Source organism: Podarcis raffonei, chromosome 2 (genome assembly GCF_027172205.1).
Source record: "Podarcis raffonei isolate rPodRaf1 chromosome 2, rPodRaf1.pri, whole genome shotgun sequence".
Taxonomy (NCBI): Eukaryota; Metazoa; Chordata; class Lepidosauria; order Squamata; family Lacertidae; genus Podarcis; species Podarcis raffonei.
Window position 1 is genome coordinate 45,203,331 of NC_070603.1, and position 21,270 is coordinate 45,224,600.

Consider the following 21,270-nt stretch of genomic DNA (forward strand, 5'->3'; position numbering starts at 1 on the left):
TAAGAAAGTGAAAGACTTCTGGGAAAAGATATATAATGAATTGAAGAAGATTTTAAAATACACTTTTATAAAGAAACCAGAAGTCTTTCTGTTAGGAATACTAGGAAACGAGATAAAAAGAAGGGACTACAATTTTTTTCAATATGCAGTAATAGCAGCAAGACTGTTACTGGCCCAGAAATGGAAACAACAGGAAATACCGACTGTGGAAGAATGGAGAATGAAGCTGTTAGACTATGCGGAGCTGGACAAATTGACAGGGAAGATCAGATATTTAAGAGACCAAAAGTTCATCAAGGACTGGGGGAAATTTGTGGAATATCTGGAACATATAAGTGAGGGACAGATAACGCTAAAGGGATTTAAAGAAGCACTGTGAAAAATTAAGCAATATTGTCTAAAGGGAATAGAAAGAAAGATATAAATAATGTCAATATAAATTTAAGAAATGCGTAATTTAAATAATAACTATGGATGATTTGCGGAAAAGCTGAAGGAAGTCCTGAAAAGGAATAAGTTGTGAAAAATTTGATGTGAAACTAATATGTTTTTTTGTTTTTTTGGATGTAAATTAATAAAAAAAAATTTAAAAAAAGAAAGTGGGTCAAAGTAAACCCACTTGCTCAATCAGCAGTATATTTATTGAAAATAATAAGCCTTCACTATGTGATTGATTTCTAAAAGGAGTGACACACAGCTCAAGCCTACAAGGAAATCCTGCCCTGCCCTAAGGCTAGGAAGCTACTTTTCCGAGTCACAAATGTGTGTGTCCTAGTTGTGGTTACTCAGCAGGGGCGTGGGTGGCGCTGTGGTCTAAACCACTGAGCCTCTTGGGCTTGCTGGTCGGAAGATCAGCAGTTCAAATCAGCCTGATGGAGTGAGCTCCTGTTGCTCTGTCCCAGCTTCTGCCAACCTAGCAGTTTGAAAGCATACCAGTGCAAGTAGAAAAATAGGTACCGCTGTGGCAGGAAGGTAAACTCCGTTTCCGTGCGCTCTGGCTTCCATCACAGTGTCCCATTGTGCCAGAAATGGTTTAGTTATGCTGGCCACATGACCTGGAAAGCTGTCTGTGGACAAATGCCAGCTCCCTTGGCCTGAAAGCGAGATGATTGTCCACACGTGATCATACACTTGCCCCATAATTTTTGTGACCCCTGCTTTCAAAACACAATTTGCCCAGAATGCCTGTCCAATTTTGTTGCCACATTTTGCACTAAAATAAGCTGAACTACGGTAGATTCAGGACAGACAAAAAAAATCTCTCTTTGCACAGTATGTAGCTTAACTATGGAGTTCACTTCTACGAGATTTGAGGATGACAACAAACTTGGACAGATTTAAAAGAGGATTAGAGAAATTTGTGGAGGATGGAGCTATCAATGGCTACAAGTCATTATGGCTGTTTGCTACCCCCAGTATTGGAATAAGTTATGCTTCTGAATATCAGTTGCTGGGGATTACAAGCAGGAGAGCCCTATTGCTCTCATATCATAAGGAAACAGAGGAAGGTATCTTATATATTAAGTCAGCTCAGTATTGTCTACACCATCTAGCTCAGTACAGTGGTACCTCGAGTTAAGTACTTAATTCGTTCCGGAGGTCCGTACTTAACCTGAAACTGTTCTTAACCTGAAGCACCACTTTAGCTAATGGGGCCTCCTGCTGCCGCCGTGCCGCCAGAGCACGATTTCTGTTCTCACCCTGAAGCAAAGTTCTTAACCCAAGGTACTATTTCTGTTTTGTTTTTTTTAATGATATTTTATTGAAGTTTCAAAAAAAAAAAGTTACAAAGGTGATAAGAAAATAGAAAAAAGAAAACAAAAAATACAAAATACAGAATAGAAAAAAAGAAACGATTAAAAATAAGTCCATCTTTCAATGTCTTGCCTTTCATTTACTTGTTTCCCTGACCTCCTCTCACCTCCCTTTTTTGTATTCCATTTCGAATGATTAATTCAGCAAATCCTTTCCCTCTTTGTTTTTATCTTAGTTCTTTATCTTAACATATTATAGCCTTATATTTTCATCTATTAACAAGCCATTTTTACATACTCCTTTTTAACATTGTTGCTAAAACCGCTTCATTTCATTCTGACATCATTTTAACATTCATTAATTTTGCAGTGTTTCTGTAAATAGTCCTTAAATTTCTTCCAGTCTTCTTCCACCAACTCTTCTCCCTGGTCTCGGATTCTGCCAGTCATTTCCGCCAATTCCATATAGTCTATCACTTTCATCTGCCATTCTTCCAGGGTGGGTAGATCTTGTGTCTTCCAATACTTTGCAATAAGTATTCTTGCTGCTGTTGTAGCATACATAAAAAAAGTTCTATCCTTCTTTAACACCAATTGGCCGACCATGCCCAGGAGAAAGGCCTCTGGTTTCTTCAGGAAGGTATATTTAAATACCTTTTTCATTTCATTATATATCATCTCCCAGAAAGCCTTAATACTTGGGCACGTCCACCAAAGGTGAAAGAATGTATCTTCATTATCTTTACATTTCCAACATTTATTATCGGGCAAATGATAGATTTTTGCAAGCTTGACTGGGGTCATGTACCACCTGTATATCATTTTCATAATATTCTCTCTTAAGGCATTACATGCCGTGAATTTCATACCTGTGGTCCACAACTGTTCCCAGTCAGCAAACATAATGTTATGTCCAACATCTTGTGCCCATTTAATCATAGCAGATTTAACCGTTTCATCCTGCGTATTCCATTTCAACAGCAAGTTATACATTCTTGAAAGTATCTTAGTTTTGGGATCTAGCAATTCTGTTTCCAATTTTGATTTTTCCACCTGGAAGCCAATTTTTTTGTCCAAATTGTAGGCCTCCCTTATTTGATAATAATGAAGCCAGTCTCACACTTTATCTTTTAGTTTCTCAAAACTCTGCAATTTCAATTTATCTCCTTCTTGTTCCAGAATTTCCCAATATTTCGGCCATTTGGCCTCCATATTGAGCTTTTTCTGGGCCTTCGCTTCCATCGGTGACAACCACCTTGGGGTTTTATTTTCAAGTAGGTCCTTATATCTTATCCAGACATTAAACAATGCTTTCCTGACAATATGTGTGATGGGATGATGAGCTGCTTGTGTGTAAAATCCTAATCCCTCAGAGTTTGGCTAAGTCCCCAAACCTCTGTCTGTGATGGAGCTCCTTAAACATGACTCCATCAATCGCTCGTTGAATCGGACAGTGGGCGTTTACGGAACTTCTTCCAGCATAAAAGCTCCTTAACGGAAACGCGTCTTCTGGACTCTCGGCGTGACAGTTTCCGCCGAGGAGTGGGTGTCCCTACAGGAGGTCCTGAAATCTCCCCGCTGCTCCCGCTTGAAGTGTCTCTGAGCCCTCCCTCCGACTCACTTTCCCTTGGAACTCCACTTCTCCCCCTGCTGGTCCCCTCCTCCGCTGAATGGTCTCTCTCACCCTCCATGAGCCCTTTCACCTCCTTAGTCTCAGATGGCAGTTCCCTGACATCCACCTCCCCTCCAGGGCCCCCTTCACCCCCTTCCCTCCCCTCCTCTGCGGGAGGCGAGGGAGCAAAACCCCTGAAGGAACCTCCCTCATCTTTCGAAGTTTCGAACACTTCCCTCCACCTTTTGCTGTCTCCGGTTTCCAAGTACTCCTCCTCATCGGAGTCTGTTCCTCCTTCCAACTCCGATTCCCTGAATCCCTCCAGTTCCTCCTCATTGTCGGTGGTGCCAAAGTACTCCCTCCGAAACCTCGCTACTGGCTGAGGTTTCCTGGGGAACCTTTGGTGAAACGTTTCGATCAAGATCTCGTCACGGACCTCCTCTGCCTTCACCCAGGTGTTTTCCGACTCCGGTTCCCCTTCCCACGCGACCAAATACTCCACCTGATTACCCTTCCACCTGGAGTCGATGATTTCCGCCACATGGTTGCGGCTTTCCCTTTCTTCTATGGCTGGCCCCCGTGTGGATACCCCTTCACCTTCCCCCCTGTATGGTGACAGTAATGACCTGTGGAATACTGGGTGCAGTTTCATGTGGTTCGGTAACCGGAGTCTGAACGCCACTGGGTTGACCTGTTGGATGACCTCAAATGGTCCCAATCTTTTGGGTCTCAATTTCTTGCAACCCCCCTTGAACGGCAACCCTTGGGTTGATAGCCAGACCCGACTCCCCACCCTAATTGTTTCACCTTCCCTTCTGCTCTTGTCTGCCTGCCTCTTATATTCTTCCTTGGCCCTTTCTAAGTTGAGTTGGAGTTGACGATGGATCGCTTCCATTTCTTCTACAAAAAGTTCCGCGGCCGGAACACTCCATCTTTCCCCTCCTTCCCCTGGAAACGCCCTGGGGTGGCACCCATAATTAGCCAAAAAGGGGCTCATCCCGGTGGACACATTCTCAGCATTATTGTAAGCAAATTCCGCTAGTGCCAACTTTTCGACCCAATCGTTCTCTCTGTCATTGACATAACACCTCAGGTATTGTTGGAGAATACCGTTTGCTCTCTCCGCCTGCCCATTGGTCTCAGGGTGCCTGGCAGTCGAAAAGTTGACCTCTACGTGCAATAAGCTCATAAGTTTCCTCCAGAATCTGGACGTGAACTGTTTCCCTCTGTCGGAAACCACCCTCAAGGGGGCGCCATGCAGTCTGAAAATATGTTCTACAAACAATTTCGCTGTTTCTTCCGCCGTGACTGCATGTGAGCAAGCTACAAAGTGACCCATCTTAGTTAACAGGTCTACTACGACTAGTATGGCGGTTTTCCCCTGGGATTTGGGCAGATCAGTCATAAAATCTATCGACACCGCCTCCCACGGTCGTTCTGGTGTGGGTAACGGTTCTAATAACCCCGCTGGTGCCCGCCTTTCTCCTTTGGCTCTCTGGCATTGGTCACACCTTCTCACATACTCCCGTACATCCTCCCTCACCTTGGGCCACCAAAACTCCCTGGTCACCAACCACATGGTCTTGTGTTGCCCAAAATGCCCCGCTGTGGGATTGTCGTGCAGCTGTTTGAGTACTCTCCCCCTCAATTCCCCTTCGGGTATATATAGCGCCCCTCTGTAATACAATGCCCCGTTTCTTTCTTCAAAACCCCCGGGGTCTTCTCCCTCTCTCCTTAGACCTCTGAGCTTGTCCTGGGCGTACTCATCATTTACCGTTCCCTCTACCAGTTCTCTTTGCCCCACCCAGGCCGCACCACACACCCAGTGGTCCTCTGGGATAATATGTCTCTCTTCCGGCGCTCCCTCCCCCTCCAAATATTCAGGTTTGCGAGAGAGAGCGTCCGCTCTGATGTTTTCTGGACCTGGCACATAGCAAATTTCAAAATGGAATCTGGAGAACTCCTGGGCCCATCTCACTTGTCGTTGGTTGAGCACCCGTGCCGTTCTCCAATACTCCAAATTCTTGTGGTCCGTACACACTTGCACCTTATGTTGTGCGCCAATTAGTAAGTGTCTCCATCTCCGGAACGCTTCGTGAATGGCGAGTAGTTCTCGGTCATATACCGTGTAGTTCCTCTCGGATTTGTTCAGCTTACGCGAAAAGAAGGCACACGGTCTCCATTCCGACTTATTGCTCCCTGGCTGAAGCAGCACCGCCCCCACCGCCCGGTCTGAGGCATCAGTTTCCACTCTCATGGGTTTTTGTAAATCCACATGCAGGAGCTGTTCTTCCGAAGCGAATGCCCTTTTCAATTCCTCAAAAGCATGCTCCGCCTCCGCCGTCCAAACGAATTTCTTCTTGCTGCTTAGACAGTCCGTGATGGGAGCCGTTAAGTGGGCAAAGTTCTTGATGAATTTACGGTAAAAGTTCCCAAACCCTAAGAACCTTTGCACATCTTTTTTCGTTTTCGGTGTCTTCCATTCCAGCACCGCCTGGACCTTCCCTGGATCCATGGCTAATCCCTTGTCTGATAAGCGGTACCCCAGGAATTCCACCTCCTTGGTGTGGAACTGACACTTCTCCAATTTCACCCACAACTGGTTTGCTTGCAGCTGGCTCAGCACTTCCCTGACATCCTTTACATGCTGCTCCTTATTCTCTGAATCTATCAGCACGTCATCGAGGAAGGCCACGCAATTCTTGTAGAGCAAAGGTCCCAGTACGTGGTTCATGAGCGATTGAAAACAGGCGGAGCCTGATTGTAATCCGAATGGCATAACGAGATATTCAAACGCCCCCAAAGGGGTGAACATGGTGGTTTTCCATTCATCCCCCTTCTTTATTCGTATCAGGTTGTATGCTCCTCTCAGGTCCAGTTTCGTGAATATCTTTCCCTTCCTCACCCTGGTCAAAATGTCATCAATCCTGGGCATGGGGAAAGTCACTGGTTCTGACACGGCATTTAGGGCCCGGTAGTCCACGACCAATCTCGGTTTATCCGTGTTTTTTTTGTCCACAAAAAACACTGGGCTCCCCCCCACCGCTCTGGACTCTCTGATGAAGCCCCTCTTCAGGTTTTTATCAATAAACTCCCTTAACTCCTGCATTTCCCTGTCTGACATGGCGTACAGCTTGCCCACGGGGAGCTGGGCCCCAGGGACCAGATTAATTTGGCAGTCAAAGTCTCTGTGCGGTGGTAATTTATCTGCTTCCCTTTCACTGAAGACCTTGCTCAGGTCAGCGTATTGTTTGGGCACCTTCCCTTTGTCCGCCACTTCCGTCCCTGCTAGAGAGGCTTTTGCCCCTTCTGGCACCTTTCCCTCTCTGCAGTGTTCCAGACAATGTGCTGACCCAAAGGAGACCACTCTCTGATGCCAGCCCACTAGCGGGTCATGCAACGCTAGCCAGCTCATTCCCAAAATGACTGGAGCCCCTCCCAGGGTGGCTACATTGAACGCTATCCTCTCAGTGTGCCTGGCCACCCTCATAACCATTGGGACGGTTTGTAGGCTGACTTCTCCTCCCAGCAGCTCCCTCCCATCGATCGTGGTGACCTGCAGGGGGTTGCTTAAAGGGAGTGTCTGTATCTGGTGTTCAGCTGCAAACTCCTTGCTCATAAAATTACAGGAGCTGCCTGAGTCCAACAGCGCCTTAGTCTTTAGTGGGTATCCGTTTGCCAGCTCTAGCAACACCTCTATTACTAGGGCTGGTCTTGGAGGTTCCGGAGTGGGCACTTTTACTGCTCCTTGGCCTGTCTGCAGTGCCCTGACAGAGGCAGACAGGCGTTGGCTTTTACTGGCTCCTGGACTTCCTCCTCCTTCCCCCCAACAGCTCCAGCCATCCCTTGCCATTCCTTTCTTTGCGGGCAGACTCTGGCAAAGTGACCTGGCCGCTGGCAGAGATAACATTTCTTGGCGCTCTTTCCCTCCTTCTTCCTCCCTTCACTGGGATTTGAAACTGCGCGCGCGCGCGCTGTTCCAACTTCCATCGGCTCTCCTGGCGGGAAACTTGGTTCTGGAATCTCTGGAATGCGGAAATCCCTCCAACGCTCTCCTTTCCCCTCCCGCTTCTCCAAGGCTCTTGCCTCCTGGCGTGCTCCAATGGTCAGCGCTGATTTGGTCAGCTGGTCCATAGACTCCGCCCTGGGCGCCCGGGAAAGTTCATCTTTCACCGCCGAAGAAAGCCCCTCTTCAAAGAGCATTTGAATGGGTTCCGCCGAAAGGTCCCACCCCAATCTATGTATCAACATTGTAAACTCAGTCCAGTACTCACGAACCGATCGGCTCCCCTGTTTGCACGCCATCAATTGTCTGCGCACCAGCCCCTGTTCAATCTCGCTGGAAAACATCAAATCCATGGCGCGAAAAAACTTCCTCGCGTCCTTCAGCATGTCACTATTCCCTGCCATCAGGGGTCTGACCCAATCTCTCGCCCCTCCTTCGAGATGGCCAATCACAAACGCCACTCTCGATGCCTCGTCGGGAAAGTCATTAAACTGCAGTTCAAGAGCATACTGCATCTCTGTCCTAAAGGCTTGGTAGTTCCTGGGGTCCCCCCCCAAACTTCTGCACCATTCCTGGCATCTTTCTTGCTAGTGTAGCGCCTTTTGCCTTTTCTGCATCCTGCGCCCTCCTTTCTTCTAGCCTCGCCGTTTGCATTGCTAGCTGGAGTTCCAACACTCTGTACCTTTCTTCCAGGCTTGGACCCTCTCCAGCTCCTGCTGCTCCTCCGGCTCCGGCTGGGTTACTCATGATGCCTCTCTGCACAAGCTGCTTTCAGGGACTGTCCGATTGCTGTGATGGGATGATGAGCTGCTTGTGCGTAAAATCCTAATCCCTCAGAGTTTGGCTAAGTCCCCAAACCTCTGTCTGTGATGGAGCTCCTTAAACATGACTCCATCAATCGCTCGTTGAATCGGACAGTGGGCGTTTACGGAACTTCTTCCAGCATAAAAGCTCCTTAACGGAAACGCGTCTTCTGGACTCTCGGCGTGACAGTTTCCGCCGAGGAGTGGGTGTCCCTACAGGAGGTCCTGAAATCTCCCCGCTGCTCCCGCTTGAAGTGTCTCTGAGCCCTCCCTCCGACTCACTTTCCCTTGGAACTCCACTTCTCCCCCTGCTGGTCCCCTCCTCCGCTGAATGGTCTCTCTCACCCTCCATGAGCCCTTTCACCTCCTTAGTCTCAGATGGCAGTTCCCTGACAATATGGTTTTTAAATGCTTTGTGTGCTTTAACCTTATCATACCACAAATATGCATGCCACCCAAAAACGTTATTAAAACCTTCTAAATACAAAATGTCTGTGTTCTCAAGAAGCACCCATTCTTTCAACCAGCAGAATGCTGCTGATTCATAATAGAGTTTAAGGTCTGGCAGGGCAAATCCACCTCTTTACTTTACATCAGTTAGTATTTTAAATTTTATTCTGGGCTTCTTGCCCTGCCAAACAAATCTAGAAATGTCTCTCTGCCACTTCTTGAAACAATCCATTTTGTCCAAAATTTGCAATGATTGAAACAAAAATAACATTCTTGGCAATACATTCATCTTTATAACAGCAATTTGACCTAACAAGGAAAGCTTCAAATTTGACCATATTTCTAGATCCTTTTTCACTTCTGACCAACATTTCTCATAATTGTCTTTAAATAAATTTAAGTTCTTAGCGGTACTATTTCTGGGTTAGCGGAGTCTGTAACCTGAAGCATATGTAACCCGAGGTACCACTGTATTGTTTACAACATCTAGCTCAGTATTGTCTACACCAGGGGTCAGCAACCTTTTTCAGCTGTGGGCTGGTCCACCATCCCTCAGACCATGTGGTGGGATGGACTACATTTTTTTTGGGGGGGGGAGAACAAATTCCTATGCCCCACAAATAACCCAGAGATGCATTTTAAATAAAAGGGCACATTCTACTCATGTAAAAACACACTGATTCCTGGACTGTCCGCGGGCCGGATTGAGAAGACGATTGGGCCACATCCAGCCCCCTGGCCTTAGTTTGCCTATCCCTGGTCTACACTGACCAGCAACAGCTCTCTGGGGTTTCAGGCAAGAGTCTCTCTCAGTCCTATCTGAAGGTGCCAAAGACTGAACCTGGGGCTCTCTGTAGAAAGCACAATGCTGGACTACATGAAGCATTAACCTGATCCAGCAGGGCTCTTGTATTCAAATTCTCAGGATGCGTCTATCTTCTATGAACTCTAGGGTGGTGATTCTGAGCTGCGTAAGGACTCACGGATCCTTGGAATTTTATGTGGATGAGTTGTGTTTTCAAGCTGCTGGCAATGGGAGCTGAAGTCCGGCAGAAGAAACTAGGAGTAACGAAACAAGACAGAAGACGATGGGCAGTGAAAGTCCCACCTCCAACAAGGCTTATTGTGTGGCCTTGGACACCGATATTTGCTTTGTTTCATTTATCCTTCTATAAAATGTTAGCAACGGTGGTCTGCCTCACAGAGTTGATGTGAAACACAATAAAGATGGAAAATAATTTGTAAACTCTACTATATAGTTTGGAAAGTTGTTTGTGCATATTTGGACCCCTCTTAAGATATTGGAACCACATTTTGCATGACAGTTCCTGAGGTCAAAGGGACACGGGTGGCACTGTGGTCTAAACCACAGAGCCTAGGGCTTGCCAATCAGAAGGTTGGCGGTTCGAATTCCCGTGTTGCTCGGTCCCTGCTCCTGCCAACATAGCCGTTTGAAAGCACGTCAAAGTGCAAGTAGATAAATAGGTACTGCTCCAACGGGAAGGTAAACAGTATTTCCGTGTGCTGCTCTGGTTCGCCAAAAGCGGCTTAGTCATGCTGGCCACATGACCCGGAAGCTGTACGCCGGCTCCCTCGGCCAGTAAAGTGAGATGAGTGCTGCAGTCCCAGAGTTGTCCACACCTGGACCTAATGGTCAGGGGTCCTTTACCTTTACTATATAGCTTTGAAAGTTGTTTGTGCACATTTGGACCCCCTCTTAAAATATTGTAACCACATTTTGCATGACAGTTCCTGAGGTCAAAGAGCAGGTTCTCATCTATTTTTGGATAAAATTGGATGCCATTTTTGAATCAAGATGCCAGACTGAACCTTTCAAAACTGCACTGATTTCTGAGTTTCCTTAGAATTCCTGAGCAGTACTGTACTGCGTACGAGGCTGCTAGTGTAATATTAATAGTAAGGATATTTTTAAACTATAAAATTCTATTGATTGGCCACACTGGAGGCCTGGTTATGTTCTATTCTGAGGCTCCTAATGGAGTGACCATCCTTAAATTTGCTTCCTCTCTTTGCGATCTATTATGGAGTGAAGCCATCCCTGCTCTCTCTCGCTCCATATTTAGAGGAAGTCCACTGTACTGCTTCCTCCTTGGTGCCAGAGAGGTGATGGCATCTGACTGCTTCTGAGTCTGATTTGCAAAGAGTGTTTGTTCCTGGGGCCAAGGAATCAACAATGATAAAACAACAATAACAACAACATCCCTCAAACAAAAGACATAAAGATGCAAACAGACCCTTCCCTCCTCTACTCCACGTGCAAAACCTGCCTTAAGCCAAACCAAGCAGTCTTCTAAAAATAACCATTGCATAAAGCGCAGTAGTTTCTTATTGCATTGTTGAACTGTGCAGATAAAAACAGCAAGGACTGCATGTCTTTAGAAAATGCAGAAGCGATGAACAGGAAGCAAGGACCATGTTCTATTTTCATCATTTCAGTCCTTCAGAGGCAAGAAAAGGGAGGCGGTTATAATGTGCAACTGAAGAAGGTTGGATTGGTGGGAACTTGAGCGAGTCTTAGTGCCTGTACTTTCTGGACGCATGCCCTAATTCAATCATGATGGAAGGTATTATTTTGGAGAGAGTTTGGAAAAAAGGGTCTGAAACCAGTCCTGATTTGTTTGTCACTTCTTCAGATTCTTAAGTCAGCTAGTTTATGACACCCTTGCATTTCAGCTTCTATAGTATTACTATTACTTTTTTCCTTTCCTTTCCTTTTTGGTAAAGTCTATTTAGTGTTCTCTCTGACTTTATTCCATTAATAATAATAATAATAAATTTTATTTATATCCCGCCCTCCCCAGCCGAAGCCGGGCTCAGAGTGGCTAACAACAGTAAAATGATAAAACATTCTAAAATCATTTCATTATAAAATTAATTCCAATCAGATTAATGGCAACCATTGGGCTCAAGCATCCAAGGTCATTGGGCTTATGTACATGCAAAGAGCCTTTCTGGACAATTAATCTACATTGAAATGAGTGTGCAGTTGTGTTGCCCATTTTGTGTGTGGATACCAAATGTTTTCCCGCTGCCTTTCATAAGCACAGGCTGGCTTGAGTGTTGCTTAGAAGGTACAAACAGGTGACAGAATCTAGGTTGGTGTCAATGTGCCAAGAGGGTGAGAGGCCACTATTGGGGCCAGGGAGTTCGCAGAGCACTAGAATTAGCTTGGAATAAAGGATTTGCTCCATAATCCAGCCAATGGCATGATGGGCCTGTTATGTACCTCTTAAGTACATAATTAGTGAAGACGCATGCGAGACTCCTTCATGTAGGGAGCTGCTCAGTGATAATTTGTAGGCAGGACATGCAGTAGTGTCATGTAGATTTTGCAGGTTTAGCTAGAAATTTTGCATAAACCACTAGAGACTTGTGCTTAGTATTCTGTGCCCACCAGGTAGCTTAGAAGAAAGTTCCTTCCTTATCTTTTGACCAGATTGGAGGAGGGCACAGAAGGGGCAAAGTATACTTCTATGTGGGTGAGGTGTGTCCCACGTATTAAGCTCCCTGAAAGAAAAATAACAATCTATTTTAATGACAGGAATCCAGCATTGGGGAGACGCAGGTAGGGGGAAGCTCCTGGTTTGGGTGTTTGTGCCACCTATGCCTTTTGACAAGCTGCACTGTAGGGCAATGTTCTCCCTCTCCCTTCTCCAAAGATGAAACATTATTTATCTTCCTTGCTATTTGACATGTTAATGTTTTGCATGCTACTTGATAGCCCGAGAAAGCAGCTTTTCTATATTTGGGATATCAGAGCAGAAAGTGTCTGATTCAGACTCTCCCCTGTCACATTGATTATTTTGTTTACAATGCTTTAAATAGCTAAACAGGCTGGGGAAGAGACAAGCTTGTTAGCTAAACTGCAGTCCTGGCTAATCCTCACGATGTCAGTTACGCTGGCCTCTTTTTCACATACCTTCCCTTCATAGGAGCCAACTCCTAGGGGCTCAGGTCCCTTGGGCCCCCGAATAAAATATTGGAGGGGACTGCCCCCCAAAGTCGATGGGCATTGCCACTCAAATAATGTGTGTGCTGTGTCTTGTGATTGATTAGGTGGGGTGGGGAATGCTTCCCCCCTAATATTTTATTCAAGTTGGCACCCCTGCATTCCCTTATGTGTGAGAAGCACCTGGAAAAAATGGACCCCCTTTCTGGGAGAACTGGGATCAGAATAGTGGAAATGCAAATGCTTTTTTTCTTTGGCACTATCCATGCCTTAAATCAGAAGTGGGAACCATTTTCAACCATGGGCTGCATATTTCAGGGTTGTGGGTTTGAGCCCCACATTAGGCAAAAGATTCCTGCATTGCAGGGGGTTGGGCTAGATGACCATAGCTGTCAACTTTTCCCTTTTCTTGTGAGGAATCCTATTCGGAATAAGGGACTTTCCCTTTAAAAAAGGGAAACGTTGACAGCTATGTAGATGACCCTTGTGGTCCCTTCCAACTCTGGCCTGTGGAGAATTCTGAGGCCCAGACAGAGATGCCTAGAGGCCTAAATTTGGGCCCTGCACCTGAGGTTGCCTATCCCTGCCTTAAATTTGCCAGCTGTTAGCTGAGGCTAGCCTCCAATTGTGCTGAAAAATGTCCTTAAATGAGAGCTGGCATAGTATCACTGTTAAGTGTATGACTTGCAAAGTCATAGAAGCATAGAACTGTAGAGTTGGAAGAACCCCTGAGGGTCATCTAGTCCAACCCCCTGCAATGCAGGAATCTCAACGTCCTCAGTTGAAAATTTCCTGACCTATGACTTCACAGAGCAGTCTTAGGCAGCACGTAGCAAAGGTATTGCTCAGGCTGTAAATCTTAATCTGATTTAAGCCATTGGGATTGCAATTTGCTTCACAGTCCTAGCCTGAGCCTAGGACATTGGTAGTACACCTGACAACAAAAGCTGCCTGTATTTGATTCAGGTGAAGGCACTTGTATCTCGGCCAGCGATGCTCTCCTGTGTGTTATGCTTTTGAATCTGAAGTTTAGACACTGGTGCCTTTCATGTCCTTCCCCCCCCCCCCAGTAAAAAAGGCAAACAAGTGCCATAACGAAAGGGTACCAATGAGTATCTTCAAATACAGGGGGCTGAAAATGGAACTCTGTGGCCATGCTTCTGCAAGTCTCTAGGCATTGTCTGGAACATCTGCAAGCTTGCATGGCTTTGTCTGTCATTATACCTTTTCAAAAGTGAAAAATGCAGCAACAAAGGACTTATTGCTTATGAGAAATTAGTTCCATTTGATTCCCCCCCCCCTTTGTTTATCAAGAGAAGGCACTGAAGACTGGGCCCTTAGGAATCTCAGCTAAAACTAGCTTCTCTTTAGCACTGCTTTCAGGACATGGTTCCAGCAACTACTTGTTTTTCATTTCAAACTAAATTTTCTTAATTGCTTGAATTTATTTATACTGTTGTTTTTAATGTTATTATGTTTAGTCTTTATTTTTATACACTGCTTTGTGAGAGCTCCTGTGCCCTGAAAGATTAACGAGGGATCTTTTAATAAAGTTCACACTCCAACTGATATATAGCATATAGGTAAAGGTAAAGGGACCCCTGACCATTAGGTCCAGTCGTGGCCGACTCTGGGGTTGCGGCACTCATCTTGCTTTATTGGCCGAGGGAGCCGGCGTACAGCTTCCGGGTCATGTGGGCAGCATGACTAAGCCGCTTCTGACGAACCACAGCAGCGCATGGAAACACCGTTTACCTTCCCGCCGGAGCGGTACCTATTTATCTACTTGCACTTTGCTGTGCTTTTGAACTGCTAAGTGGGCAGGAGCTGGGCCAAGCAACGGGAGCTCACCCCATCACGGGGACCTTCTGATCAGCAAGTCCTAGGCTCTGTGGTTTAACCCACAGTGCCACCTGCATCCCATATAGCTGTAGCTTAAAGGCACCCTATTTATTTTGCATACCTTTACTAGTTTTCAGCCTGAATTTAAACATATCCCATGTAGTTCAGTGGAACTTCCTTCCTAGTAAGCATGCTTAGGGTCACTTATTTGAAGAGTTTTATTTCAATCAAAGGGATTTAAATCAAAAGGATTTTCTAAAAGTGCTTCGGCTCAGAATACCAGTTATCCTATAAGTAGTAATTTTTCCTAGGTACACAAATAAATAGCAAGCTTCCTTTCTGTATGTCTTATCAAATTTATTTCTTGCATTTCAGATTTTTTAAAGCTTATTCATGTGTGTTCACATAATTCTAAGCAGCTTTAAGTCTTTTTAAGGTCGTTTGGGAACTGATGAGTGGGCCTATCAGTAAGCATTTTGGGCCCTCTAGTGGAATCTATTTTGAGCTTTGCTTTCTGGAATTGCGAAAACCGATACTTGGCATATTCCTGACTTCCTCTCAACTTGCTGCAGTATAAAATTGTATTTTTAAAAGATTTCTTTAAAAATGGCGGCCTCGTCGGCCTGTAGATCAGTACTCTACTTATGGGGCTATTGCAGCCCTATAGGCAATATAGAAGGAAGCTCGGAGATCCTGGTTCTAAAGTATGCAGGACCAGCTTTAGCCAACCAGAACATTTCCTTCCTGAAAGAAAGCACACACTGCAGGAAGTTTATTCTTATTTTTGTTCTTGTCCATGGAGAGAAACTTTGCCCATATTCGAGGACATGCAATCCAGATTACATTTTTAAAATAAAAAGATGGTGCTCTGAGTTTCTTCCTGCTCTGTAATTACTGTATTCGAGTTCCTCAATCACTTAACAGGAAAGTAAAAGTTTAGGGTAGCAACTTCTGTCCCCCTTTATTTCACCGGGAACTGCCCTAGTCTACGCGCTGCAGTAGAAGCGCCACGCTCCATCCCTGCGGGGCTCTTCGCCTGCAGCCACAAAGCCACTTGCTAGGGAGCAGTGACAATGACTTCTAAGCAATCAGCCATAAGACTGCCTTACATGGCAACGTAAGGGATCCCTCTCCCCCGCCAACGAGCATGCGGAACCCCTTCGCCTTAAAGTCGCTCTACGCAAACCCAAACCCTACAGTGCCAATGCCTTCCCGCCCGCCTCCCTTGGCGCCACGGCCACGCTGATTGGCCGGGGAGGCTCGACGTCCACCCCACCGAGACGAGGGCGTGACGTCATTGACGCTCCTTTCTCCGAAGCCTCCCTCCAAGCGTCTTCTTGGCTTCGCCCCTGCAAAGGAAACAGGAAGTGACGTAGAGGGGAGCGCGACGCGTGAACGACGCGGCGTCAGGAAGTAGTGGAGTTGCGGGTAGATACGTGATAGGTACGGGCCTCTGAGGGAGAGAAACGGGGCAGTGGGCGAAGTGGGGCTCCGGGGTCACCTGCCTTAGAATATGCTTCAGGGGCGGGGGAGCTACGGGGAGCGAGCTTGCTTGCCCAAGGGCCCCGAATTCTTGATCACTGGCTCCTGTCAGCACTAACGGTGAAGAGGACCGAGGGGGGAACGCCTCGAATTCGTGAAATAAGGACGTGGTGTTTTTTTGGTTTTTTTGGTGTGCAGCTTTAGCAGCTCTGCGAGGAGGAATTTGCAAAATGTCTCTGTGGCTTCACTGGCCTGGCAGCCCATGGCTGCTGTTCCTGGTGGGGCGGTTGCGGGTTCAGTTGCCGTACCCGCTGCTGTGATGCCAGGCTTGGGTGTCTGCGGGCATGATTTGAATGTGAGGAGTTGCCAGGATTAGTTCAAAAGCCAACCCTGTTCTCGCGGGTGGGAGAAGAGGAAGGGAGGGGGAGGTTACACGGTTTTTTGTAATTTCTTTCAGTTGCTTTATTATTATTTTAAAGGCATGACATAAACCTGTAAAACAAATAAATGGAAATATTGGGGTAAGAGCCATAATTGATTGGGAGGGCACATTGAAGTCCAGGGTTTAATCCCTCGTGTCTCCAGTTAAAATACAAAATTGAGGTAGCAATGCTCACCCTGGGGAGAGTCAGAGAAGACAGTGGTGGACTATGTAGGCTCATGATCTGACTTTAAATAATAAGGCAGTTTCATGTGTCAATATTTTAGTAGGTTCAGTAACTGGTGGAGTTGCATCTGGGAACAGTTTCTCACCATGCTGCTACTAAAGGCACTGGATTACTGTTGAAATACATTCTAATCTTGTTCAAAATACAATAGCATAAATTTGTACCAAATCCCATTTTAGAGTTTAGCTTGCTTTGGAAGAGTACTGCTTTGAGAATGATGAAGCTAAAATGGTGGAGGGGAAGTATCTCTAGATCCAACTATCAGTTTATAGCTGATTCTGTGATTAGTTGTGTTAAGATTTTGCCAGCATTGTTTAAAGATTTCATATCTGTTGCCATATGTAATTTTTCTTTCTGTGTTTGTTTGTTGAAGGCAGAAAATCAACTTTGTAAGCTCAACATGGAATCTGAAGATTCAATTTCTCCTGAAAAATTAGTTGAGGGTTTGAAACTCTCAGAGGATCAAAACAGTCCTTCACAGCCAGATTGTAATAATGTGCATGTCCCCAAAATCGCCAAAGAAGGAGTGACTCAGCTGCCTCACTCTGAGTCCAGAGAAGACGAAGACCTCTTCCATGACTGTAATGACTCTTTTGAAGCAGGAGTGGCAGAAGAGAATCACAATAATAAGGCAGATCCTTTAGAAAATGAAATAGAGCTAGATGAAAAGGACTTATTAGAACTAGAGAAAAATATGTCTGAGGAAGAAAAACAGGTATGCTTTAATGAAACTACAAATGTTTCTTTAACATTGTGTTGATTAGCACTCTGATTTTAATGATATTTCTTTGGAAGTATGTCCCATTGATTTAAGTGCAACAAAGTTCCAAGGAGTATGTTTTGAATTTTAGCTTTTCTAGTATTCACCGTATGTTTTAAAAAATGAAATCTTTCAACATAGTCCTGCTCTTTTTTTAATTGGAAATAGCATTTGTTGATTTCAGTCAAATTTACTCCCACCTACAGCAGCCAATTCCTGTTCATGCTTTTTTGGAAGTAAATCCTTTTCAGCTTAGTGGGGCTTATTGGCAAGTGTGCAATGAAATCATTGTGCATGCAGAACTACTTAAATGAATCCATTGTGCTCTTGGAAGTCATTCCATGCACACAATGATTTAGTTGGATTGCAATCTTTTCAGGGCACAGGTTCACCCCCCCCCCATTTTATGGATGAGGTTTGGAGGGTTTGTGATTAAATTCCAGCACTGTGACTCTCCCCACCCACAGCTTAAGTGTCATTTGTCAAGATATAGGAAAACAAGAAATGTCTCTGTGGATTCCTTTATGTCAGCCTTCCCCAACCTGATGCCCTCCAGATATTTTGGACTACTACTCCCATCAGTCCTAGCCATCACAGCACCAAGTTAGGGAATGTTGCTACATGTAATTGCAAGCAGACTCATTATTTCCTCATTTTTGTCTGTGTTATCCATATTTGCCAGAGACACCGACTTTTCCTTTACCACTCCTTTGTTGTGTTTCTGTTTGTCTTCTGATTATTCTGTTCCACTTGCTCTCTGTCATCCTAAAACAGAAATGGGCAGTGTGTGCCTGCCGGACAATTGTGTGCAGGCTGTACTTTTAAAAAATTTCTTGTGTTAGACTCTTCTAGATTTTTAAGTGCCGTTGTCTGATTCATTTCAGGATTTAGAAAAGGCAACTGTAAAAAGTTTTAAAAGCTGTGCTTGTTGGTGGTGGGTGAGATTTTTCCTAAGGTCAGAATTGCTAGAAGACACATATAATCTTGCTTGTTTGCGACATGATTGTCTGGATTTGGGCTTTTCACCTTTGCAAGCAATGCTTATTCACTAGCAAGAATATTCATCTAAAATAAAAGTTAATCTTTTAATTATTTTGTTATGTTTATCATTCAACAAAAGCAACAGTGGTTTTGTCAATCAGTTTATGTGCAATGAACAAAGGGTAGGTTGGGGGATTCTGAGACTGGATAACTAAGGTTAATAAAGGGATTAAAATGCATTCCTCAAGCAAGGCTGCTTTTTAGGGTTCAGACACAGTCATTTCTCCTTTTATATCAAGAAAGATGTGCAACAGTGACTCAGCAGTATATAAACAACAAGGCCTCTGTTTGCATTTAAAAACAAAATCAGATTCTTCACTGGGTAACATACAACTCGTGTCTAGTAAAGCTAAACTCTCTATTATATTAAAATTGTGTAAATATTTACTTTGCAGAGTTATCTTTCTGCTAGTCATTAGATGAGCAAGGTTGCTTGTACTTACACGCTTACTGCTGGACTGCTTGCTCCATGTACTGTATCTTTTTAGCTTTCAGCCATGGTTAATGACAGAAAAATATTATCAAGGAAGTGCATTCCTGTTCAAATGTATGTTTCCTAACCTGTAATATTTTCCCTTACATTCAAATTTTTAGTTCCCATCAATTACCAGCAAAACCACAAAACTAAATTTTATTTTCATCCAATGAATGCTTACTAAAATTTGGAGGTGTATGGCTGGGTACTAGAAAATGTTGTTGGCCCTGATTTCTCTAAAAGAGAAAGGAAATCATTAATGCGCATATATATATATATATATATATATATATATATATATATATATGCTCTGTTAACTTTTCTCTAATTGAATAGGAATTTTTTGGCTGTATATATTTGAAAGATTATAACTTTCCTTTCTTTAAAAAGGAAGTTTTTTCCCACAGTAAAAAAATGGAAAACCTCCATGGTAAGGCACTTCAAAAAATCCAGAGAATAAAATGAAATTTATCTTACGACAGTTCCTTCCTGTACTGTGGTAGCAAGCTAAATCCTGAGTGTGTTGGGCAATCAGTTTTAAGTAGTGTGCATTAAAGCAGAGAATGAACAAAAAGAGGTAGGTGTGTGTGTTGATACACTTGATTTCAAGTTAAATGCAGGGTCTGTTGCCTTTCAAGTCCTCTATTTATTGGCTGAGCTCTTATGATGTCACAGGACCTGAACTAGGAAGCAGAAATTGGCTCAGCGGCCAGGAAAGTAGTATGCTGGCTGTCATGGATGTGAGGATGAAAGAACTATTGTGGGGCGGGGGGGGGGAACCTTAGGGAATGGGGAGAGGGCAGAAAAGATGAGGAACTAGAGACCAGTGGAAAGAGGATTAAAGGGGCAGGAGGGGGCCAAGGGAAGGAATGGATAGAGAGGCAGAGGTTTGAAAAAGTTTAGAAATTAGTAAAAGAGGTAGAAGGTGTTGGTGGCTAGACATCTTCCTGCCTCCACAAGACATTGGTTGAGCTCCTATGTCACAGGGTAGTCCAGGTTGGAAAGTCTTAAATGGGATTTGGGAACAAAGAGCATGTGGTAGTTAGTGAAAAGAGATGGAGGGCTGTAATTCTTGAAAGCTTATTTTTCCACAAAAGTTGACTGTTCCTTGTTTTACCAAAGAACATATAGCAGAAATAATCATAAACAATAATCAATTTCTATGTACATTAGGTCAGTTCTTCATTCACTTTCTCCCCCTCCCAAGTGGGTGAATAGTTTTTGTGGTTGGAACTACAAGACTGAGGTCAAACAACTCCAGCCTTGGTTTGGGGAAGTCTCTATTGGCCTTAGTGCCTCATTTGTAAAATGCAAAGTGACCTCTGTTTTACAGGATTCAGAGAACAAGAAATTATTTTATTTTATTTTTAATGTAAAAAATTTGTCATAAACAAGCACTTGGTAGGTTCTCCTTGCCTAAGGAAGAGCCTCCAAGCAATTTGCTATGGTTAGGGTTTGCCTACTGTTTGCATTGTGGATAGCCAAGCCTCAAGAACTCTTGGGTCTTTTTGGCGGGGAGAAGACTTCACTCAAATTTTGAAACATGTCTCCTTTTTAGAAATCAGAACATTAAAAAGTATGTACAAAATAGCTAGGCAAAATACTAAATAATAGATGGGTTTTTGGATAGCTATTTCCATATTTCAGGTTGCAGTTTCCATTGTGATATCAAATAATAAGCTATTTTGCTTACTTGCTTCAGATATTTATTATGTGGTCTTCTCTGTATTACAGAGGAGAAGAAATGAGAGCACAAAATTAAAAGAAGAAGGAAATGAACAGTTCAAGAAAGGAGGTGGGTGAATTACAACTATGTAATACCCAAATTGTGGTCAGTATAAAGACAAATGCTATGTAGAATTTGTCATCTGTGCAGGTGATTGATGCGGTCCTTATAGGTGTTTATGTAGTCTTCTTATGACCAGCAATATCTGGAATACATACCCCTGGAGAAGACTTCATTTTATACCGTACCTTATTTGGGAATTCTCTTTTAAGGGTTCTGGGAGTTAAGATCCCAGAACTGCAGTCATGCTTGTGCTTACTTGGGATTAAATCCATTGTAGATTTTGAGGCAACTGTGCCATTGATTGTTCCCCCCCTTCAATCAGTCTTGGGAAAACAGCTCTGAGCGAGTTGTTGCCATTTTCTTAAATATGTTTAGTACTTCTGCAAACCTCGGGATTCCCCATATCCTGCTGAAAGTCTTCTTGTTGTCTTCGGATGGTGCCATTTTGGGGCGCATAAAGGTTGGCACTCAGAGAATGAGTGCACTTTCAGCAAGGGTCTTCACATTTTGTTTGACCTTAATAGATGGGCTTGCCATCACTCTGTTTTATTCTGAAGAAATACATCACACCATGCTCTAGGCCCAGTGACTTGATGGTGGGGGGAATCCCTTGCGCTC

At 44.3% G+C, this 21,270-nt stretch overlaps 1 protein-coding gene across 2 annotated transcripts in view; it reads left to right on the forward strand.

The window, feature by feature from the left end:
* The window catches only part of TTC1 (tetratricopeptide repeat domain 1), a 169,839-nt gene that overhangs the window by 142,051 nt on the left and 6,518 nt on the right, over positions 1–21,270 (forward strand). The window contains exons 1-3 of one of the 2 annotated variants that reach the window (XM_053376435.1): positions 15,818–15,880; positions 16,961–17,302; positions 20,598–20,658. In XM_053376435.1, coding sequence (XP_053232410.1) covers positions 16,988–17,302; positions 20,598–20,658 — 376 coding nt within the window. In that variant the 5' untranslated portion in view covers positions 15,818–15,880; positions 16,961–16,987. Of the gene's footprint in view, positions 1–15,817; positions 15,881–16,960; positions 17,303–20,597; positions 20,659–21,270 lie in introns of those variants that run through there. The other variant, XM_053376437.1, reaches the window with a different exon arrangement.